Genomic DNA, 15,518 nt, shown 5'->3' on the forward strand with positions numbered 1-15,518 from the left:
GTAAGTAGAGAAAGGGGTGGAGCCAAGGTGGAGGAGACCTATCTCGTAGGAGTAAATGACGAATATGCACTTGCTTGCATTGACGGATATCGATTCGTTGCTTCGAAGGTGGAATCTTGGACTCGCCTAGGTATTCGTTAGTGGCGCTTATTGCAATCACGCGGGAATCGTAGAGCTAACATGGGTCGTCGACTCGTTGCACGACCCAATTGGAGACCATGCCCTGGCATATTTCACAATCTCGACCGGAGATCTCATCCATTATCACTATCTACGTTGTATATATTCCCACCTCGGTGGTCGATCGATTTCTAGAATGATCGAGGATAAAAATCGACTGCCCGCTTACTTAGGTAGGTTATCTTAAGCTTAAAGATTCTAGATCTTCCTTCTCTCCTCTCCTGTATGTCTCACCTTTAAGCGATGTCCTCTCCTATACATTTGCCATTTCACGATGCACACCGGACACCAGCTGTCGTGTGCCATGTGGGCAATGGCGGCCTTATCCCTCGTCCTAGTCGCTCTCCGGCTATACACTCGCATACGGATCGTCAATTTCGTTGGTGCTGAAGACTACATGTATGCTGGGACCGGCGTACGTAGAACTGACTTCTTGAAATACCGCGGCCATCAAGTCCGAAATAACCTGATTCGTATAATATAGGTGTTCTTACTCCTGTTCGCTGTTTTCATACAAGTCTCCGTCCATTATGGGTTAGGTCAGAACTTCTGGAAACTCAGCATCGACGATAGCTCAGACGCAATCTTCTGGACTTATGTTGCAAACAGTTTCGCCATTACCGGTAATGCTATGGCGAAACTGTCTATGGGCCTGTTTCTGCTCCGCGTAGTCCAAGTCAGGTGGCATAAAATCGCTCTCTGGGTCGCCGTCATCATCACCACCGCCACGTCTATCGCTCTCACCATCATGCTCTGGAATCAGACGACGCCAATCAAAGCGAGCTGGGACCCATTGCGCACGCCCGGGACGTGGAACATACGAATTCAACCTATGAGCGTCGGGCTCGGAGGTACTTACTATGTATAAGTTTGGTTATTCATGGACTGAATCGCTGACGTTGGTCATAGTTTGGTCTAGCATTTGCGACTTCTTCTTCGCGATATTTCCTTGGCTATTCATCCGAACGCTTCCAATGTCTCGCCGAGAGAAGTTCATGCTAGCGGGGGGGATGAGTTTGGGGGTAATGTAAGCTACAACAATGGCAACCTAGGAGACAGAAAGTGGAAAAAATGGAATAAGCTGACCTTTATCTGTAGCGCCGGTGCTTGTGGCATTACTCGAACGGTAGTCCTTTCGCGGTTGGATGTTTTCAATTATACATGTGAGTAGAAGCCTCGTGGCGACGGAGCCATACAGTGACTAACGAGCAAATTCAGTAAACTTCGTGCCATATTTTGCTTGGGCAGGCGCGGAGATCGCCGTCGCGATGATTTGCCTCGGTATCCCTACACTGCGGCCGCTATATCTCAAGACAAGAGGATTTGCTAGCGCATATTCGAACCATGGCCAGAGCAGCCACGCAAACGAGATACCCAGGTTTGTCATGTACGAACGCAAAGCTTCAAATCCGGCCCCGTCAGCGCACGACTCGGGGATTTCGTACGCTCGTACCGACAACAACATAAAAACCCCGCCGCCGACCCACCAGACTCAGACCAGTAATGACAGCGTGGAAGATATAATATCAGGTTATCAGGATCAGCATGTGGGCGTGATATGGGTCAAGAATGAGGTCCGCATCCAGGAGGACGTTGCTGAATGGCCGCTGCGTGGTTGATGTGTAATAATAGATGCAGTACTAAAGTTAGAGATGGTAGTAGTTTGCCTCCAGACGCAAGTCACGATGATATAAATACATCCGTTAACAAACAACTTATAACGGACTCGGCTTGATTTCTGATAGGGTTTCCGTAACCTACTGGGCGCCATAGATTATAGTTGAGACATACAACAGGGTCCTCACAAGCCAGAGAAGTTGGCTGTCCTTTCTAACATGGATTGATGGTGAGATGAGAACTGCGTAGATGAGGCCGAAGTTCTACGAATTAGTGTGTAATTGAAAGAAACTTGATATGCATGTAAGTACAATCTAGGTATGTTGCGAAGCACTTGCTTTTGCTGCTTACCTAACCACATAGATGGGTGTCCAAGTACAAGTATACAGAATACATATGTACCTAGGTACTAATCCTATTGATGTACATCCAATGGGATGGATCTGTCAGTATCCTCTAAGGTTAATCGTTTAGGTAGGTGCGTTCAGAGCAGCTGGGGTACCGACAATTACTGATGTATGAGGTCACAGCAGATGTTACGCTAACGCTAACAAGTATCTAAGCGCGGGGCAGACATCTATTTCATGTACAAACTCCACATGATAGAGCTGAGCAGCGGCTGCCGACAGGTGCCAGCCAAGAATTGTCGACCAATCTTAATTACGGAAGCAAAAGAAATAGTAGGGGTCAAAAAATAAAAAATAAAAATCTCGGACTTTTCATCCCCGCCAAAGCTGCTAGGAGCTGGTTGCCCCCAAACTTCCTCCACCACCATCCGCCGTCCATCGTTAGATGCCCTTTCTTGACTACTGAGTCCTGAGGTAGGAATCTGGTTACCCGCAACCACATACCATCTTTCAAGTAAATCTCATCATCACCGTTAATTCCTTCTCCGACAATAACCAAGCTACGACATCAACCATACAAATATTGACGGTGTGACTACGCTTTCCCTTTCAACTACTACCTACACACCTACACACTTACATCCACATACCTACACTGCTTACTTCTACCTCACACCTCACTCGCGCTTGTTGTTACCTGTATACCTGTACTTGGATCGGCCTTCTTTCTCTACGTCCTCTCGTGATTCTGGAATGGTCTAATTCACATCCACGACATTACTTGAGCCTCGGCCGAGTTGCAGTTTTCCGGGTCTAATTTCATGGTTATAGTCGAATGCCTAACGTTCTTCTCACTCTATCGCGCACGTCCCGGATCTCCTGCGCTCACCAGCTCCGCCTACGTCGTAATATCCCTCCTTTCGTTCGTATCCCTCCCGGACCGCCTTGCGATTGTTGGATAACCGTTGGCGACTAAGACCCGCGACAATTGAGTTGGAACCCTTCGCCATGGCGCCTCACAAGGGCCAGGCTAAACCTGGGAAAGCCTCTTCCGGCCATGTGAAGAAACCGTCCACCGCCGTCACCCAAGGCCGCACCATTGTGCAACCGGCCATTCCTCTTCCCATGATTCCTAAGCAGCATACCAAGTCAGCTAAACAACGTACCTCGACTCCCTCCTCGACCAACGGTTTCCCGGCTTCGTCACTAGAGGCAGCACTTGCTGGTCATGGCGACAACACCACAGTTCCCGTCTCTGCCTCAGTTCCTGTTCCAGGTGGTGCAAAGGCTCTTCAACAACCGGCCAAGGCTTCTGGCGGCTCAAATGTGGAGAAGCCCGAAAATGCCACCGACACTACCAACGGTACACCTAATGGGCGTAACTATCAGAACTTCTACGCTACCGCTCCCGTTGCTGCTCCCGTGAATGGTGCAAACGGGACGAACGGTGATATTCAAGAGACATCTATTCCTTCCGCAGCGCATGCTGTACCCATTCTTGGATCTGGACCTGGACCTGGACCTGGATCTAGAACTGGATCTGGTTCTGGTTCGAGTTCCGTTTCTGTCTCCGCGTCCGTCTCTGCTCTGGCGAATGACACCAGTGAAGGTAACCCGCATCTTCAGTCATCACTTCCTTTTCTAGAATTTAGACTCTTACATTTGATAGGTGCGCGCGATGCGGTTCAGCATATCTTCCAACCCCAACCACAGCCAAATCCCTCCTCGCCCACTCTCCTATCGAACCAACAGCAACCGCCTTTCCGTCACCACCATCTACCGACCCACCCTCTACAGCATCAGGTTTCGACCGATGAGATACCAGATCCTGCAAGTGTTCGCAGCCCGCCCCGCCTGAACCATCATCAACATCAGCACCAAGCTCAGCATCGGTCCCATGTGAGCAACGGTGGCGGCGTCGTTTTCGGCGGCTTTGCCGGTTCGCATACACCTTCGCCGGTGCCTCCCCCTAGCGGTTTCGTGCCACCTCCGCATCCACCTCCAACTATGCCCGTAAACGGCGAGAATGGTATACACCCACGGCCTAACGGCCATCACCACGCGCACTCCGGCAGTGGCTTCCCCGGTCCCATCAACACACGATTTCGTCCTGACGCTATGCCGTTATCCACTATTGACACATACGGACAGGTACCCGCTCCCGTCGCCCACGCCCCGTTTGACCCATTCTCCCCCGGTGTGGGTCGCTACGGCCTTGAGACGCCTCACAGCTTCCATGGATCGCACGCTTCGGGCGAGCTAAACGGTATCGAGAATGGGGTTGTACCTCCTTATCCCCCCAACGGCCTTCCCTATGCCGGCCATGGTCATCACGAGCATCCTGTCGGACATCCGCATCCGGGTCCTCATTTCCCGCTTTTCATGCCCCCGGGTCCTTTTGCTCGGTACCCTAACGCGGGTGACGATGATCTAAGGGATAGCATTGCGTACTTTCAGGACCAGTTTGACAACAAAGAACTCACCGACTGTGTCCTGGAATTGATTTCTACTAAACGGCTGCACCACCCGGTCAAGATTACGGGCCATAAGCTTGTGTTTGCTCGTAGCCCGGCGTTGAGGCAGCATATCATGGCTGCTCGTGCTACCGATCTTGGTTCCCATACCATCACGGTCGAGTCTGACGACCGATATCTGCGTTCTGACGCTTGGTGGAACGCGGTGCGACGATTGTACCTCTTCCCTCTACTCACGCCCGCTATGATAACTGGCAGGTCATATGATTTGCGCTTGGCTGACGACAAAGCCGATCGTTTCGAGTTCTGTCTGGGCTATGCTGCTGCCGGTCACCTTCTGCACATGCATGATGTTTTTCTGCGTGGCCTACGGATGGCGGCCGACTTTCTCAACTGGAACACTGTAGAAGAGGCCCTCGCTTTCGTATTCGAAGGCGCTATCCAGCGTCACGAAAAATACGATGATGACCAGGATGCTGAGCTGGACTACGTGTATGGTCCGGACGTTGGGTTCCTCCGAGATACCATCAGAGATTTCATTGTCAACGCGTTCCCGGCGGACTTTGAATTCGATCCTTCAGTTTATGACCCCCCTAAGCTTGCGCGTATCCCGCCTGCCGCGGGCGTCACGCCTTCGCCTACGAACTCTGCGCCTACCATCGCTAGAGGCACAAGTATGCGTAGCCCTACGAAATCTCAGCGCCTAACTAGTATTAAGTTCGGCGATCTCCCGGCCGCTTATCCGGACGATGCTACTACCACTCCTCGTGATCTCGATAATTCGTCTCCAGTCCTTTCGCGTGTGTTACTCAACTTGCCCTTCAACGAACTTTGCAGGGTGCTCACCTCGCAGAACGACGGGATCCCGGGTATGCATACGGCTCAGATTCGGTACCATGCGATCGCTGATGTAATTGCCGAGAGAGAGGCACGACGATCTCGCGCAGTCGAAGCGGTTCGTGCCGGAGTAGTCCCCAATTCCGAAGACATCCAGCAACGGCTATCAGCTCAACGCCGCTACGCCATCGTTGAGCCGTGGGATGTGTTGAATTGGGAGGAGGCCGTGATCCAGCCGAGAGGTGCCGAGCTTCCTCGAATGATACGTACGTGGGTTCCGCAGTTCGCCGTCACCTCGGACGTGCCACAGCATCAGTTAAAACCTCAACAGTACGAGGTCCGAAACTCCATGGTCTAGATTATTGACTGGAGTATTGCATGGCGGGCTCATGATTGAATGATAGGTTTAGTCGGCACGAAGGAATGAAGTCTCCTACGTTACATGGCATGGCGGTTCTGGCATTTGTCTTTCCCTGTGAAATTTTTTGTTTTCTTTCCTCGTTGTCTTTTTTTTTTTTTTTTAAGAAAAAAAAAAGGAAAGGAAAAGACAAGAAAAGAAAAGCCTTTTTTTGTTTAGTCCTTCGTCGGCATCGCGTTCGGTGTTGGTGTTGGTGTATCGTTTCTTTTCTCGGTCGCCTTTACACAAACCCCCCCTTTTTACTTCATGAACATAGTTAACGAAGGGCGGAGTAGGGAGTCCCATAGGATGTCTATAGTGACTCCACCAAGGTTTTCCCTACCCTTCTCAGCCCACCTCGCATATGAAGGTTTCTTTTCGAAAACAAAATACACTCGCTCAGTTGAGCTAGTTACTACTATCTCGTGGATACGGTCAAGGACAGGGCGGAAAAGTGGTTAGACAGTACAGAAGAATTACGAAGAGTAGGGAAGGATCAAACGAGCACCATTTTGCATTTTACATAATACCCTATCGACCCCATCCACCTCCTCTGCAGATGAATGTCGCCGCTGCAGTTCGTTTTTTCCATTTCTTTTCTCGACCATGAAACCATCAGCCCTGGAGTTTGGGAGGAATGCGGATAGGTTCACATTTGATCCCCCCCGCTGGAATTGCTCGGTCAGGTTTGATTCATAGAAGCTGCACGTAGGGTAAAGTCGGCGGTAGGGATGTAAGGAGTTGATTCGGTATGGCTACGTGTGAATTAAGGATAAACAGGGCAAAAAGGGTTGATAGACGGTACCTAAACCGGACCATCTTGTCTACCTCCTTATGTTTGTAGAGCCGATGACCTCGGGTCTCGCCAAAAGTGTTTTTATGATGAATTTCCATACACCACCATCAATTGTGGTTAAGAATATGAAGGATTGTTGAGATATACGTAGTTGTGCGTATGAATTAATTGATGTGTAGATGTAGATACGACTCAGTGTTGATTTAATACTTCAATATCGTAGGTACGTCCAGGGTGCACATTCCTAAATTGGTAATAAATAACGAGTCGTTACCTAGCAAGGTCTCCCGAGTCATTACCAAATGGGGGTTCGAATCCATGTTAGGTAAGTTCTAGATCAGCGCGGGGAAGCCGAGTTTACGTATCTAGCTCTAGCAGTTCTAGCTAGGTAGGTACATACCTAGGCAGCTGGTAGGAACGGGTACGGACAGTACGGAGTAAAGTTCTACATATGTTAAACCAAAAACAGGCATGGATGACGTTGCAAGGCACGATCGGTACCCTGGCCGAAACAGAGGCTCCGGAGTTCAAGCTTTTTAAGTTCCCGCCTGCCCCGCGTAGCGTGGCGCTGGAGCAGTGACTGCACGTAAGATACATGTAAATAGCAGATATAGGACCCACCAACTCGGTGAACAAAGAGAAGATTGAATACCTAATGTAATAGAATAACAAGATCAAACCCTGAAGACGTTGATAAGAATTAGCTTATTCCTGACAGGGGCGAGAACGCCTTCCACTCATTCGAAGTCTCAATTATCTTAACTCTTCTCATCTTTTATTCTTTCTTCTCCATTTCTCTTTTTTGCCATTCCGCTTCCAACTTAAATAATGCATTGTACCCCCTATCGTACTAGATCGACAGGTACCTGTATGTGTTTATAAACTACCTGTTCATACATCGGACGTCTTCGCATAAAATCTCTTCTAGGTATCATATATTTGATTTACGACCTTAACTTCTTTAAAATATATATTTACGATTTCAAGACACCTCAGGTCTAGCAAATAAGGTAGAAGGATAATAAAAAGAAAGAGAAGACGAGGGAAAGGAGCAGAGAGAGGAATAAGCAAACTTGGACCAAGACTAGAATCAAGACTGGATCCTCAAAAGGACGGGGGGAAAGCACAATATTCACAGAAAAGCAAAAGCAATGGGCGAGACCGAAGAACAAGGTCGGCGCCTTAGCATCGCTCAAGATGCAGCAGCGCTAGCGCATCTCGGTCATAAGCAGGAGCTTAAGAGGAATTTCTCCATGATCTCTATGCTTGGGCTCGCCTTCGCCATCCTCAACACCTGGACCGCCCTCGCTGCGTCCATCTCAGTCGCTTTGCCCTCGGGCGGTCCTAGTTCTGTCGTCTGGGGTCTCATCGTGGCAGGTATCTGCAACCTGTGTCTGGCCGCTTCGCTAGCCGAATTCCTTTCCGCCTACCCGACTGCCGGGGGACAGTACCACTGGGCCGCCATCGTCGCGTGGAAGAACTGGAGTAGGAGCATCAGTTATGCCACTGGTTGGATCAACGTAAGCGGATGGGTCGCGCTGACGGCCACGGGAGGCTTGCTAGGGAGCACGTTCATCATCAACATCATCTCGCTGCTGCACTCCGACTATGAGACCAAGTCCTGGCATCAATTTCTGATCTATATCGGGTTTACCTTCATAGCCCTCTTCATTAACGCCTTCTCGACGAGGCTATTGCCCTTGTTCACCAAGGCCGCCTTCTTCTGGAGCCTGACAGGGTTCGTCGTCATCAGCATCACGATATTGGCGTGCGCGTCGCCAAACTACCAGAGCGGCGCCTTCGTCTATGGTGAATTTATCAACGAGGTCGGATGGCCAGATGGCCTGTCATGGCTGCTAGGGTTGCTGCAGGGCGCATTTGCGCTCACTGGTTTCGATGCCGTGGCTCACATGATCGAGGAGATTCCGCAACCGCATATACGTGGCCCAAGGATCATGCTTTACTGCATCGGTATCGGGATGGGAACAGGTTTCATATTTCTGTCTTGCCTGCTCTTTTGCGTTGACAACATCGACAACGTGATAGAATCCAGCGCCGGGCCCCTGCTACAGATTTTCATGGACGCCACCAAAAGCCCCGCGGGCAGCGTATGCTTGCTGATGTTCCCTCTCGTATGCATGCTTTTCACCGCGACAACATTAATGACGACGAGCAGCCGGATGTCATACGCGTTTGCGCGAGACCGCGGGCTTCCGTTCAGCCATATCTTTGCGCAGGTTCATCCGAAATTAGATGTGCCGCTAAACGCGCTGCTTTGGACGGCCGCCTGGGTCGTCGTGTTCGGGTGCATCTTCCTCGGGTCATCGAGCACCTTCAATGCCATCACGTCGGCATCAGTCGTCGCACTCGGCGTGACGTACGCCATCCCACCGTCCATTAACGTGCTGCGAGGCCGCAGAATGCTACCGGAGAATCGCGCGTTCAAGTTGCCTGGCATGGCGGGTTGGGTTATGAACCTGGTAAGTTGTTACTACTTTGCCCCGCGCTTCATATTTACCCCGAGTCCTGGACGCGGGAAGGCTTTGGAATGTCGTCGCTCTACCTATTACATAAGCTGACTCATTGGGGGGAGGAAATAGGTCGGAATAGCTTGGACAGTCCTGACGACTGTTCTATTCGTCTTTCCGCCCGAGTTACCGGTTACGAGCGAGAACATGAATTACTGCGTCGTTGCATTTGGTGTCATCTTAATCATTGCCATGCTCACATGGATCTTCGACGGTCGTAAGAATTACACGGGGCCACATGTCGACGTTGAAGGGCTAGAGAAGGGCAAGATTGAGGGCGTGGAAGCAGTGCTAGAGCACGCAGCCGAGTCTGATTCAAAGGCCGCAGCTTGAATAAGTCTAGGTGCAGAGGTTCTAGATAAGCGGGTCTCCTTACCTTCAATGTTAGTAGGTTTAGATGAAGCTGTACATAGTCACACCATTTTTTGTCAATGCAAAGGCGTGGAATCGTATAAAATGCACCGGTGATCACAATGGAACTAGGGGCTATTTTCACAGCAGAGTATGTATGCTACACATCATAGGCATCCCCAATATATCTACTTGGGGTCCAAATAGGTAGGATCCTCCAAGGTGACGACAAGGACAACGAGGAGTAGCGTCGGAATACACCTACGTAGGTAGTTATAAGGTATGTAGTTATAAGATAGATATGTAGATAAACCTTGAAGTCAAATGAGACGTCTGTACTGTTGTACCTACCATGCATTGGGTGCTTAAGCTTTCTACCCCACAATATAGTACATAGCTCACATGCCAGCTGAGCCGAGGCAGAGCAATATACTTGCATTGCTATTGCTTATTTAGACCCTAATCTTACGTAGTGGGAGGTTATTAATTAAATGGATCGTACTTTACCTATATGTTTCCCGTGCCAGACACGCGACGACTCCTCCCCTAATCTAATCTGGTTCTGTCCTATCTTCTCTTTCTCTCTACACCAAAAGCCCACCAAAATCCACCGCCCGAGGCAAGCCCACCTCCGATCTCCATCCTACGATATATCTCGCCTGTCTTACCTGTCAGGCCTGTCTACATTCTAAACCCACCACGCTACCCACAATCATCAATGTTTGTTCGTCTCATCCGAACCGTGGCATATTCCTCTCCCGCTACGAGGCTGCTATCGATCGACACGTTGAGAACACCAGCCCGGCGAGTGCGACGTCGTATCGCTACAGCTGAATTGACATGATTCACCGGAATCCGATGCTGAGCTGAGCTGAGACAACCTAGTTTTTGCGCTGCTTATAGCTAGACACGAAGAAAAGAAAGGAAGGGCTAAAAAAGATAATAACAACAAACCCGAATTGTCGGATTCCATCACTTTGCACATCCAGTCCTTCTATCGTAAACATCTGTTGGGCATCAATTTCCCACGTAATCGTGAAAATCGTCGATTCGATCCAGATCACTATGGCATCCGAAGCCGAGTCTTCGCGACTACCTACCCTCCCTCCGCTCGAGATTCCGAGCCAGCCTGACGCCGTAACGCGACCCAGAGCGAGCTCAAAATCGAAGCCTAGGTCTGCCGTCGATCCGGTCCTCCGCAATGCCATAAGGTATACCATCTCGGCTCGCGAATATGAAACTCTCCACAAATATGTGCTGTCGCGGTCGCGTCTGCTGAGGAAGAGAGTACCCAGCGTAAACGCCGTCGAAAGGTATATGGAGGGCAGCGGCATAAGGAGAGGATCCGTGACAGACGGAGATGTCGGTAAAGGGAAAGAGAACAGGAAGGAGAAGCCAGCAAATGGCAATGCCGACGGGGGAGACACCTATAATGCGCGCGCCATTAGGGACTCTCTGCGTGTATTTATGGCAACAGGCTTAGGAGTACGAGCTTACGAGACAGTGATGACGAGGGTCAAGGCGCAAAAGGAGTAAGGAGTGATACGATGTGCCTAAGGGATAAGTCGCCAGGGATGCTAACATATTCTCAGGGCCGCTTCACCGAAGAGGAAGCAACCATTCTACAAGTCCTCTGGTCTTCGGTTATCGCTATCATTATCCACCATCCTACTCATGTACCGCCTTCTCTTTCGCTTTCTTAGTCGATTACGAGCCCATCTATTAGACCAGTCGGCAGCTCCCTTTCGTAATAGAAACCCCAGGACAACACAGGCGCTTACGTCCCCCTATGCGCCGGCTGTAGGTGCCAGCCTTGCGGGATTGGCTTTAGGTATATATCCCTCGCAACAGCTGCGCGTGACAGTAGCCATCGCAGCTATATTCCGTGCTCTCGAATTTGGCTGGAACCTTTGCGAGGACGAGGGTTTAATCTGGGGCTGGAAGGTCCGCGCCGGCGGGAAGGGAGTAGTTAAACGAGAGCGGCCTTGGTGGTGGGGGAGTTGGATGCTTCAACCATTTGCTTTCGGACAGCTCCTACACGCAGTAGTGTTTGATCGGGAGTCTTCTCCAGTTGCCTTCGTCGATTTCATATGGAAAAGCTCCACCACCTATATTCATGGGGCGCCCAAAAATCTTCCTAACGGGATCAAGTGGCCTAACGCCTGGGAGATTGCTGATAACTTGGCTCAGATGGCCAAGCTGAATTGGCCGTGAGTAAACTCCAGCTCGCTTTGGCATATGACAAGATGCTAACAAGTTTGAAGACCTTTCGTGTCACCGACTCTATTCCCGGAACAGGAAACCTTACCTTCGACTCTCGCAGCCGTCGCACCACTAGCCGCACGAGCTCACCCTCTTATCACTTCTTTGAGCTGCGCCACTCTTCATCCTTCGGACCCTTCGTGTCTTCGCACATATCTAACATTTTGGGTGCGGTCCTTTCCGCGAATGGGGCGGTTCTTTTTGCTCTTCTATTCGGTGCTCATGCTTCCGCGCTATAAGTTGCTGTATAATTCGCCACTGTATCTTGTGAATCGTCTTATGTCCAGGGTTCTCCGCATGTCCACTTTTGCGACGGGGGCTATCTCGACAGCGTGGGCGAGCATATGCTTCTTTCAGACATGGCTGCCCCGTGCATTCCTGCCGACGCAACGCTTCTTCCTCGGCGGTTTCCTGGCAGGCCTGTGGGCATGGGTGGAGCGAAAAGAGGGGAGGAGCGTGTTCTTATATAGCGCACGAACGAGCGTGGACTCGTTGTGGAAGGTAGGTGTCAAGCGACGGTGGTGGCGTGCTATGAAAGGAGGCGACGTATGGGTATTTGTGCTAGCGCTTGCCATTACTGGTGCCGTATACGAAAGGGATGCGAGGGCCATACGCGAAAGCCGCGTGAGGAAGGGAGTAAGTTGGGCTCGGGGTTCCGGATTCAAGGACTGGGGCCTAGAAGATGATGATGAAAGAGAAGAAATTGATGATGAGCACGGGGAAGAATAGCATATGATATCACGAACTTGACTTTTAATCAATATAATGTAAAACATTTTATAAATTACGATTTAGAGTTAGTCAGAAAACGATGTTCAGTATAAAGACTTTTATGTATGTAGTTCTTATTGTAAAACAGCCATTGTTAAGGATGTCATGCGATACCCTTCCACTTTTCCTTAACCATGACGATACAGAGGATGCTTTCAAAATATTGCCATAAGGAACTCCCGCTAAGTCCAGCACCAGCTGCGAAGTCCCTGCTGGCGGCTATTGTAAGTGTAAAGCCATGAGGAAGCTTAAGCTTTAATGTAGGAACGGTGGGATTTTAAAAAGTTTTATGTTTAAGTTCACGAAGGACATGCCCGGGTTTTGCCGGAGTTTATAAAAAATATGCCATGAATTTACGAAAAATTATTATAAATATAAAAAATTTTTTAATATTATTTTAAATATATATATATATATAATTTTAATAATTTTATTTTTAATAATATTAAATTATTTAATATTATTTAATATTATATTTATTAATTTAATAAAAAAATAATTAAATAATAATTAATAATAAATAAATTTTTAATTTAAAATTAAAATATATAAAAAAAAATTTATTTTCGTTTTTAACGTTAATTTTATAATATTAAAAATATTAATATTATATAAATTATAATAAAATTTAAATATAATATTATAAATAATAATTAATTTTTTTAAATTTAAATTAATTAAAAAAATTTAAAAAAAATTATTTATTATATTAATATAATTTAAATATATAATTATATAATTAAATTAAAATATATATATTTTTTATTAATTTTCCCGATTTTTAATAAAAAGAAATTATATTTTTATAATTATATTAATAAATTATTTAAATTTAATTAACGTTTTAATTAAACTTTTATTAAAAATATAATTTAAATATAATATTTTTTTAAAAAAAACCGGAAAATTAAATATAATTTTTAATAATATAACGTTTAAAAATATAAATATAATTTTAATATAATTTTAAAAAAAATTTTAAATATTAATAATTTTAAATTTAATAATATTAAATTTTTTATATTATATAATATTATATTTATTAATTATAATAATATTTAAGTTTTATTTAATATTATAATTATTAATTATAATATTAAAACTTTTAATTTTTTTAATAATAATAAATAATATTAATTATATTAATTAATAAATTTTATTATATTTTTTATTAAAAAATTTTTTTAATATTATTTATTATATATATTAATATATTTTTTTTAATATATTAAATATTTTAAATATTTTTATTTTTTTTAATTATTAATTTAATAATTTATAAATTTTTTAATTTTATATAATATTTATTTATTTATATTTTTTTATATTATAATACGTTTAAATATTAATAATTTTTTATTATAAAAATTTAAGTTTTATAATATTTTATATAATTATAATATATTTATAATTTTATATATATATTATAACGAAAATATATTAATTTTATACGTTAAATTTCCGATTTTTTTTATTATAAATAATGGTTTTATTTTTTATGTTTTATATTTTTTAAATTAATTCTTTAATAATTTATAACCGTAATATAAACGTAAGTATATAATTTTATTAATTTTAAACTTTATAATTTTATAAGTTTTATTATATTATATTTTAACGTTTATTATTATAAAATTTAAAGTTTTTTTTATTTTTTTTTTAAAATTATTTTCGTATTATTTTAAAATTAAAAATATTTATTAATATATTTAATATAAATATAATTAATTTTAATTTAAAATTTAATATAACTTTATTTAAATTTTTTTAATATAAAAAAATATATATTATTAATATTATATTAAAATATTAAAATAATTTTTATTTATAATATTTTAAAAATTATTTAATAATAATAAATTATTAATTTTATTTTTTAATTTTATTTTTTAATTTTATTTTTTAAATTACTCGTTTATTTAAAAATAATATAACATGTTTATTATAAGTTTAATATTTATTTATACGAAAATATATTATTAAATTTTAAATATAAATTTTAAATTTTTATCCGATATTATTTTTATTAATATTTTTTAATTATAAAATAATATTACGCGGAATAATTATTTAATTTATTATTAAACCGTATAATTAATATTATTTAAAATAAAAATAAGTTTTTTATTAAATTTATAAATTATTATAAAAAATATATTAAAATATTTATAATTTTTTATTATTTATAAATTTATTTTTATTTATATTTTCGGTAATTTAATAATAAAATTTTATATAATAATATAATATAAAATCGTTAAAAAATTTATAAATAATAATTTTCTTTTAAAACTTAATCGATTAATTTAATTTTTTATATATTTTAAATATTAATTAATATATTTTTTAATTTTACGTATTATATTTTATATTTATATATTTATTAATTTATAAAACATTTTTATTAATTTAAAATAATATTTTTCGTTATAAATTATTTCGAATATATTTTTAATATAATTTAAAAAAATTATAAAATATCGAAAACTTATATTAATAATATAATATATTAATTTATTTTTAAATTTATATCGATATTATTTTATTATATTTTTTTAATTTTATTTCGCATTTTTTTAAATTTTTCGCATCCGTTTTAAATATCGGTTATATTAATATCCGTTAATAATTTTTTATTAAAAATTATTTTTAATTTTATTTTATATTATATTTTAAATTATATTTTTTAAAATAAACTTACATTTATTTTATTTTTTTTTTATTATTTATAATTATAATTATTAATAATTTCGAAAAAACATTTAACATTAAATTTAATTTATTTAAAATATAATATATTTATAAATTAAATCACGATAAATATATAAAAATAATCATAAACCGTGGATTTATTTTATTTAAGTTTAATATTTTTAATAAAATTTAATTTATAATATTAATTATTAATTAATAATTTATTATTATTTAAATTAATAATTTATATAATTATAATTAAAT

At 42.4% G+C, this 15,518-nt stretch overlaps 4 protein-coding genes across 4 annotated transcripts; all 4 read left to right on the top strand.

The window, feature by feature from the left end:
- Window positions 1-92: 92 nt before the first annotated feature.
- Window positions 93-2,123, top strand: F4807DRAFT_448568 (uncharacterized protein). The gene is made up of 5 exons (XM_047999942.1): window positions 93-595; window positions 665-1,031; window positions 1,090-1,207; window positions 1,279-1,343; window positions 1,399-2,123. Exons 1-5 carry the CDS (start codon window positions 455-457, stop codon window positions 1,797-1,799), a joined length of 1,092 nt encoding a protein of 363 aa, XP_047848722.1. The 5' UTR covers window positions 93-454; the 3' UTR covers window positions 1,800-2,123.
- Window positions 2,124-2,899: 776 nt separating this feature from the next.
- F4807DRAFT_358797 (uncharacterized protein) lies at window positions 2,900-5,894 on the top strand. The gene is made up of 2 exons (XM_047995542.1): window positions 2,900-3,753; window positions 3,814-5,894. Exons 1-2 carry the CDS (start codon window positions 3,153-3,155, stop codon window positions 5,811-5,813), a joined length of 2,601 nt encoding a protein of 866 aa, XP_047848723.1. The 5' UTR covers window positions 2,900-3,152; the 3' UTR covers window positions 5,814-5,894.
- A 1,346-nt stretch (window positions 5,895-7,240) lies between these two features.
- Window positions 7,241-9,858, top strand: F4807DRAFT_448577 (amino acid transporter). The gene is made up of 2 exons (XM_047999943.1): window positions 7,241-9,128; window positions 9,249-9,858. Exons 1-2 carry the CDS (start codon window positions 7,800-7,802, stop codon window positions 9,507-9,509), a joined length of 1,590 nt encoding a protein of 529 aa, XP_047848724.1. The 5' UTR covers window positions 7,241-7,799; the 3' UTR covers window positions 9,510-9,858.
- A 101-nt stretch (window positions 9,859-9,959) lies between these two features.
- F4807DRAFT_448579 (uncharacterized protein) lies at window positions 9,960-12,828 on the top strand. Its single transcript, XM_047999944.1, has 3 exons — window positions 9,960-11,059; window positions 11,120-11,737; window positions 11,792-12,828. The coding sequence occupies exons 1-3, from the start codon at window positions 10,593-10,595 to the stop codon at window positions 12,516-12,518; spliced, it is 1,812 nt and encodes a 603-aa protein (XP_047848725.1). The 5' UTR covers window positions 9,960-10,592; the 3' UTR covers window positions 12,519-12,828.
- Window positions 12,829-15,518: the final 2,690 nt, after the last annotated feature.

The sequence above is a fragment of the Annulohypoxylon truncatum genome, assembly GCF_022578515.1.
Source record: "Annulohypoxylon truncatum strain CBS 140777 unplaced genomic scaffold F4807scaffold_64, whole genome shotgun sequence".
In the NCBI taxonomy this organism is placed as follows: Eukaryota; Fungi; Ascomycota; class Sordariomycetes; order Xylariales; family Hypoxylaceae; genus Annulohypoxylon; species Annulohypoxylon truncatum.